Raw genomic sequence first — 8699 nt, 5'->3', positions numbered from 1 at the left:
AGCAAAGCCTGAAACCACCAACATGGTCCCAAAGGTCCAGATACAGCCAGCTGCAGGAAGCAACTCTCTTCAAAATCTTGGCCTTTAGAACTGAGGCTTAAGTCCAGCACAGAGACGGGTGTTTCTCGATGTTTTATTGGTCTTACACAGTTACCACCCATGAGCTCATTTTCCTTGGATGACATATTCAAACAGCCATTCATCAATAATGGCTAATGGTAATATGTTTATCAAAATAACCAGACACATAAGGCTGAACAATATTGAGATGCTGAATATATGTGTGTGTGCCGCCCTGAGCCTGCTTTGGCGGGGTAGGGCGGGATATAAATTAGAATATAATAAATAAATAAATAAATAAATAAATAAATGTATATGTATATAAATAACAAATTACATTAATCATGAAAGTGTATGGCACAATAAGCTTTTAAGGTGCCCCAAAACTTTCAGTTAATCTGCTTTTAGAATCCCATTAGAGTTAAGGAACACTTTCCATTAGCTTTAAAGGAGTTGAGCTTGTACAACAAAATATTTATTGAATTGAAGATCACAGTGTATATTACACATTGTTTTGATAAAAAGAAGGCCTCATAGGAGAAGCAAAAAATGTGCAAAATAATGTTACTTTGAAACCTCTGTAATAAATATCAGCTACGGAAAGTGTTGGGCCAAATCTGGACCCAAAACATAACTGAAGCCCCTCTTGTTCTGCCTACCAGGCCCCTCTTCAGAGTAGCTTCCATATAAAATTAAAGCCAGACTACAAATTATGCAACTTCAAATCCCCAGAGAAACCCTGGCCATCCTTACAAAGCATATTTTTTCAAATAATTTAGGGATAAATGACTTGTGAGCCTGAAATCATATGATTAGAATGCTAGAGCATGATTTGAGTACAGTTAATGAACAAGGGTGGTAAGAGATAGCAACAAGGATAACAAAACGGGACAAAGAGGCATAAGGGGAGAGGCCATAACAATAAATAAGCATAAATGCAATGAGATGGAGTCATTATTTTGACTTCATTTCAGGAGAAAATGATGACCTGCCACCAACTGGGGTTCTCCAACGCACAAATAAGCATGTGTACAACCATCATGTCTGATAGTGTATCAAGTGTAATGAGAAGGAAAATGTTTCTGGCTTTCACATTGTTAAACCAACCATTTAACCACACAATATATTTTTCCCAGTAGTGTCTCTTGGTTGGGTCAGCGGACATGGTCTAGGAGTCCATGCCTCGCAGGCACACACAATCCTAATTTGGATTGGGGCTGTGGCACTTAGGGGGAGAGGACAGGTCTCCCCTATGCTGTTTTCCTACAGCATTTCCGCAGTACTGAAATTGCTTGCATTGAGGTTTTTAAAACTGTGTGTTATGTGACATTTTCTGCAGTAGATTTTTCCTCACCAGGCGCAAACCTGAAGTTTTCTCCTTACCCCGCATTTTCGGAATCCCCAGTTTTAGCATGGTAAGGAGAAAACTTCAGGTTTGTGCTTGGTGAGGAAAAAATCTACTGTGGAAAATTTTACATAATGTGCAGTTTTAAAAACATCAATGCGCTGTGGAAATGGTCCCAGGGGAGCACTGTTTGTTCCATTGTTTCCCAGTGGGGCAAATAGCACCCTCTCCAGGGTTGTTTCTGGTCAGGATAATGGCATTGTGGTGAAGGCTTAAGCATGCTCTTCCCTTGCATCATAGTCCTCATCTGAATTAGGCTTGTGCACACCTGGGAGGTGTGACCTCCCAGAAGATGTCTGCCAACAAGACCTGAGGATGTACCCTGGAAAGAAGTATTGTGCAGGTAGACCAGTCACGCAAGAGGTAATGTGAAAGGAACGGCTTCCGGCTTGCAGATTTGCCAAGTCACTGAGGTAAAGAAACCAGCTATCTATTACATGAGAAAGGCTAGGTGAGTGGAGCATTCCCTTAAAATATGTCAATTATAGTAAACTTGAGTAAGAAGAAAGTGGACATATCCTTTATCACTTCAAGCATTTTGGCCTGTCTGTTTCTAAAGTTGTTAAGGGGAAAATATTTGCCCACAATATTCTTTTAAATGACCCAACTTGGATTTACAATAAACAGGATGTAAGGGAGTTCACTGAGGCGCACTTGAACATAAATGTGTATGGGATTGCAGACCAAATACAGAATGTTTTGGCAGAAACAGAAATTACAAATCCACAGAATTGTGGAAACTAAATTACAATAGAGGATGTTCTAGAATCTTTTGGCACCACCTACTGGTAGCCCATAGCATGTCTGTGAATCCAGCCTTGGATGTGCAAAGGCAAATTCCCACTCTTCCTCACACACAGGGTTGGATCCGGTTACTACCTTCCTCTAAGTTAAGTACCATCATCTCTTGGAATGAGTCTTGTTCTGTTGAAGGGACACTTGCTTTGTTGGAGGAAAACCACCCTCACTCAGCAGAACGGAGTCCTCAGATCCAGCCCTTTGTGTTTTCTTACACAGTATAGCTACTGAACATGAACACTTGGTAACAGTCACTATGATGTGTTTTGGGGAGCAGACAATCCTTCAGGTAGGTTGGTCCCAAACCATATAGAACTTTAAAGATCAACACCGGCTTTCGAGAGCCAAAGCTCCCTTCATCAGAGATAAGCAGTAGGGGTAAGAAAAATTAGGATATGAAATTATTTTTACCAGAGTAATTATTATAATTACTAATCGTTATTTCATTTTTTTGTCTTGTCCTGTTTTCAGCTATCTGGTATAATTAAATTTGATTTGCTAAAGGTATATTACATCTTCCCAGTTAAAAATATACTGATATGTAATTTAAATCAAAGATGAGTAAAACAGTGGGACGATGCAGTGGCAGCGTCATCTTCTGTGATTCTGCATTCCATTCCATAGAAAAGGCTAGATGCTCTGTGTTTCAATCCATAGAAAATGCTAGGTCTGTTTTGGCCATGGCCATGGGGAACACAGTCGAGCCCATATTGCATGTTGTCCTTAATACACAAAGGCTGAGAAGGGATGAAAAATGAATGGAAATAGGTAAGAAAATCCATGCTGGAAGAGTATACCACGGAGGACAGCATTATAAAACGATGAGATTGCAGAGCTCATATTGTATCCCCCCCCTTTTTTTTAGGGAGAACCTGGAACGAGAGGACCTTCAGGGCCTCCTGGGCAACCAGGAATCGGAATACCTGGGCCAAAGGTTAGCGAGAGTCTCTTCTGGAAGTTGGCACATTTATATAGATGTCTGAATTCTACAATGCCTGAAAATCCAGTGCAGTTAGAGTTGTCATCACCGTCTACTTCTTGCCATTTTTGTATTTGCTTATTTTTTTAAAAAAATGTTACCCTGCATTGCAGGAAAAGCACTTACAGCAGCTGACGCCCAGCATCCTATCTCTGCTTTTTCTTTTCTTGCGGGGAGTGGCGAGTTTTAAATGTAGTTGGTTGGTAGATATCTTGCAAATAAGTATTTACTTTTCTCTGTATCTGTATATCTCAGCCGGGGAACCTGATTCGCTAAATACATGCAGGTGTGCTTATCTGTTGCCATTATTAGGAGGTAGTTTGTATAATCAATAGAATCAACTCTTGGATATACCATTCTGGCTGTTGCAGGGGCGGGCAGTGGGTGGGTTTAACATGTTTATGGGGGGTAAACCTCTCTACACATAGAAAACTAGCATGCTATGAAGAAAGGTTCAGCTAAACCTTACTCCTGTGATGCTACTTTTCTATATTGTGTGTGTGTGTGTGCATACATTCGCCTTACATCTCTGATACAGTCCAAGTAGTGCAAGCACTTGGTTCTGACAAGTATATAAACTGTCCCTTAACAGCAAGAAGATGAAAAGGAGTAGGGCAAATGGGCAACTAAGCCAGTCCTTCTCTTGCTTCCATATCTGTCACTCTCCATGTGTGAGGCGTGGGTCAGTTTTTGAGAGAAACAAAATTATGATTCATGTTGAATTTTTATCTGACCATTGGATTGGAGCCAAAGTTTCTGTACTTCCTCCAGAAAAAGGAACCTTCCTCCAGTCGACAAGGTGTGTTCCAGCAGTGAAAGGCTCCTTGTGCCACTGGAAGATTCCACTGTTAGCAAAACAAAACCTTTCAAGTCAACCCTTTTTTTCCTTTCAAAAATGACTTTTCTCACTATAACTCAGCGAGAGAAACTTATTACATAGGCTTAACAAGGGGCTGGGGATGGCCACCACAGGGACAGAGTCAGGGAAAATGGCTGCCATGTGGGTGGGAAAATATGAACTTTCCCACGCACACAGCAGCCATTCTGACTTTACTGAGTTCTTTCCCCAAGGCTGTACAGCAAAGCAGGTTCAAGAAAGACTGGAGAAAAGCTGGAGAAATCCTGGGAGGTGCATAAATGTACCATGATGCTATGGAGAAGCAGGGAAAAAAAAAACCTAGTTCCCAACACCATTGAACCTGGGGCAGATAACCAGTGCAGAAATGGCTGAAGTCAAGAAAGCACCTGGAGTACAGACATGGAGGAGCAAGAGGGAGGGGAAAGCACATGAACCTGAGGCTTGAACCAACTGATTACCTCTGAATCAGGCGGCAGCCACTCTCCTCTGGATCCTGTCATTTATATGTACAGGCTACAAAGGCTTTGGAGGGGTGGGACTTATCTTTTACACCAACATTTGGAATGGGTAGATTTGTACACACAGTTTTGTTCAACTCCAGGAAATTCTACTTCATTCTGGAATTCACTCCATATTATTCTCTCTCTCTTTTTATGTTACGTTGGACAATATTAATAGGGTGCCATGGGGCAAAAAGGCTTGCCTGGGCCACAGGGCCCTCCAGGATATGGTACACAAGGAAGTAAGGTAAGAATGATTGCACAGGGGCTTTGGTTCTGAAAACAACTTGTTTCCCCTTAGCTATACAATTGATTTGCATAACAGTTTTAAATGAATTTAAATTTTCCAATTTGAACAGTAAACCACCTCTGCTTAAATAGTAAACCCACCACTCTGGCTGAAACAAGCTTTGAATAAAGGATTGGTAGCATGTAAATTACGTGGTCCCTTAAAGGTCTCTTATTTGGAAACCTGCTAGACCAAGGCTGTGATTATTTGTGATATAAATAGAAATCACCTTTTCCTAGATTTTTTATTAGACAGACAATAAACAGATAGAGATGGGGGGGAAGCTAACAGACAACAAAGTATTTAATAGTGTGACTGTTACATATGAATGACTTCAATATATAAAGTAAAACTGGCTCAGGATTGGCTCAGAATCCTGGAGTAGAGGCAGCAGGATTGGAAGTGTTGGTGGGGTTCTTTCTCTGAACTCATCTTCTAGTGCAAGGAGAAGGATAAATCCCTTTTGACCCACCAAAAGGTAGTACCACTGAATTGGAGACCCATGTGGACAAAAAGCCACATTCAACTAGGGTGCAGTAAAAAGGGAAATTAGCTCAGTTTTCTCCTTCTCTGTCTTGAACCAGTAGAAATCTTTGTAGGGTACAGCCCATGTAACTATAAAGGTAAAGGTTTCCCTTGCTCGAAAGTGGTACCTATTTATCTACTTGCAATTTCTTGCTTTCAAACTGCTAGGAAGGGTCTAATAAATTTGCTGGGAAGGTGAAGAACCTTCTCTTCATTGGTGGAAAGACTGCCTATGTTCAGATGGTTAGGAGAGTGACTGCATGAAACAGAGGTGAGTCGTGTCTAGCCATCTGGAATCAACACCTAGTACCCTGATGTGCTGAGCAACAGGGACTCAGCTAGTATTGACAAATTAAGACTTGTGTGGTATTAAGTTCCATTTACTGTTGTGGTTTTCTAACTGTGTTGCATGGACCCCTGGTGTTACTTGGAAGTTTATCTGGGTTTTCTCAGGGCCCATGGTTTTTGGATCACCCCAAGCTACTATTTAGTAAGTGGTCATCCAGCAAGGCATTGATCTTTGTTTATGGTAAGTTTCAAGATTTTCATCTGGTGAAGAAGAAAAAAGACAAATACCACTTCTGTAAAAACTCTGATATTATAGCCCCTGCATGAAGACAGCACCATGTAAAAATGCATATTAGAATCACCAATTAATGACTGTTGTCTTTTGAGTTAGGAAGGAATTTTACAACAGATACTGTGTTTTGTGAATTAACTTTTCATTTTACTTTGACTGGACTATAGATGGCAGGATGCTGAGGTTATAGAATGGACTGTACCACTTCAAACTGCAGGGAATGGATTTCACTTTGCAAAGTTCTCCTACATGAATGTTCCATAAAGAAATCCAGTATATCATGTAAAGAGTTAGACTAGACCATTTCTCCCTGATTTGCTAATTTTTAATATGCAAACAGTTTTTACACAGGGAAATATTAAACTGTAACTCTCCTCATCTGCAGTCTGAAGTGGTACAGCCCAGTCTACCCCCTCAGTATTCTAAAGAACAAAGTTTAAGTCTATTGGCACCTTTAAGACCAACAAAGTTTTATTCAAGGTATGAGCTTTCATGTGCACGCACACTTCTTCAGATAATTGAAATGGAAGTTAACAGTTCATATGCCTGGATCTACCCTCAGGATTCTGTTCCAAAACAGACAGTTGATGATTAATCTGAGGAGAGAGACTCTAAATTGAGTAATTGGACACCTTTGTGTCTTTGTAGAAGCAACCAGACGAATAAAGGCATTGTTATTCATAGGGGAAATTTGCTAGTTTAACAAGCGGAAGATCTGGATTCTACTCTAAAAACAGTTTGGAGTAATGTGATAAAAGCAGTCTGTCCCTGAAATATAGATTAGACACTGCTTGTGTGGATTTTAAAGTAGACAAGGGCAACAAATGCATACTTAGCACGTACTCCAGTTTTAATGTTACTTCAGCCCAGCTGTTACTTCAGCCCAGCTGCTGCTTTGGGATAAAAGTGCTGAACCATATAAGAACATAAGAAGAACCCTGCTGGATCAGACCAATGGTCCATCTAGTCCAGCATCCTGCCTCACATAGTGGCCAACCAATTCCTCTGGACAGCCAGCAACAGGTCATAGAGGTCTAGGCCTTTCCTTGATGTCGCCTCCTGGCTCTGGGATTCAGAGGCTTAGTGCCTCTGAATGTGGAGGTTTCCCTCAGTCACCATGGCTAGTAGCCATTGATAGACTTATCCTCCATGAAACTATCTAATCCCCTTTTAAAGAGAAGAACCACCTTACAAGGTTGTTGTGAGATTTATGGGTTATAATGGGTTGAATCCAAGTAGCTGTTCCAGTGGTAAAAAAGAGAGAAGGGGGGTCCCCTTTGACCACCTAAAAGGCTATGTTGAAACCTTGCAGGGACAAAAACTGTGTGTGGTGGGTGGGGCATGTAGTAAGGAGAGGAATTTGATGAAATTGTTTGAAAAAGCTGGCTGGACCCAACCCAATATATGTGGGGTGCTTTGAATACATAGTTACAGAAATGCTAACCATAGTGACGATGAGAATGTGGTCTATCCAGAATGGTATGGGGCGGGGGGAGAGAAGAGAAAGGAAAGGAGGCAGGAACATCAAAGTTCTGCCTTATGAACATGGCTATCATTGCTGGTGGGTTATGATGCTGCTGCAGACAGATCTAAAATACGAAAAGCAAGTGAAGCTGTAAAAATGGCCTTGCTCCACATTTGGCTAAGCAGACGCTAGAGTTACGGCACTCCTTGTGTGTATAAAGCTCCAGGGCTCAGTGGTTTGGCCAGCCAGAACCTTAAATCAGAAAACTATTTCCTGTCATTTGAGGCGTTGTCATTATAGGTGTCATCATGTCTCTTAGCAAAGTAAATAAACGCTGCTGCTGGAGAAACATTTTGTGGCTGCCTAAGCTCCCAGGATGAGCCTGAGGGATTGGGAGTGGGGATTCAGCTTAATTTAATGACTCCCTACGCAATTGATGTTGAAGCTGAAGTTTTACAAGGAACAAGCTGGCAGTGAACATCTGTCACTGTGGTGTTGTGTTAGTTTTCTGTACGTTTAATGAATCTACATCCACAAAACGCAATGTATATATTTGAACGAGGTCTGCATTTTTGTCAAAAAGAATCTGAATATAGAAGTGTCAGTTTCCTTGTGGCTGTTGAATGTTGCAGTGCAAGACATGTTTAGAAAGCTTGTGCTACTTTCCATATTGTTTTCAGGGAGAACCAGGCTTTCAAGGCTTGCCAGGACCAAAAGGCTCCATGGGGCTTGGACTTCCTGGCCCTAAGGTGAGTTTTTGCTGGCCTGCAATACAACAAAAGCTTAAATGTTTATTTAAGAAGCTTTGGCCATTAAGTCACAATGATGGCGCTCTTCTGAAAACCCTGTAACATCATATTTTACATCTCAAAAGAGAGGCTGTATAGTGGGGTGCTTAGATTAGGACTGGGGAGAACTGGTTGAAGTCTCCACTCAGCCACAACACTCATTTTCTCCCAAGCCTAATTTTCCTCAAAGGGGGATCAAACGGAGATGACCTCGCATGCCAACCTGAGCTTGCTGCTTGGAGGAAAGGAAGGGCAACAATGTGATGGATTCTCAGCATGATTCTATTGCAAGCTAACTCCATGTTTTTAAAACCAGCTGGTGATTTCCCCCCTCCCTCCCCGCCAAAATCAGAAACAGTGTGCAGGGTGTTCTGAAAAAGGCAATAATATTGAGTTTTTTGAGAAAATCAGAAAAGCTTACTCCGAACAATGGGTGTTCCAAAGAACGCTC

The 8699-nt window shown here is 41.4% G+C and overlaps 1 protein-coding gene across 1 annotated transcript in view; it reads left to right on the top strand.

The window, feature by feature from the left end:
- Positions 1 to 8699, top strand: part of COL28A1 (collagen, type XXVIII, alpha 1) — an 85216-nt gene that overhangs the window by 64696 nt on the left and 11821 nt on the right. Inside the window, exons 25-27 of the mRNA XM_015410937.1 lie at positions 3129 to 3197; positions 4780 to 4848; positions 8141 to 8209. Coding sequence (XP_015266423.1) covers positions 3129 to 3197; positions 4780 to 4848; positions 8141 to 8209 — 207 coding nt within the window. The remainder of the gene's footprint in view (positions 1 to 3128; positions 3198 to 4779; positions 4849 to 8140; positions 8210 to 8699) is intronic.

Source organism: Gekko japonicus, unplaced genomic scaffold, assembly GCF_001447785.1.
Source record: "Gekko japonicus isolate JY-2015 unplaced genomic scaffold, Gekko_japonicus_V1.1 scaffold231, whole genome shotgun sequence".
Lineage (NCBI taxonomy): Eukaryota > Metazoa > Chordata > Lepidosauria > Squamata > Gekkonidae > Gekko > Gekko japonicus.
The sequence above is the reverse complement of the archived record's forward strand: the minus strand, read 5'-3'. Positions and strand labels throughout refer to the sequence as shown.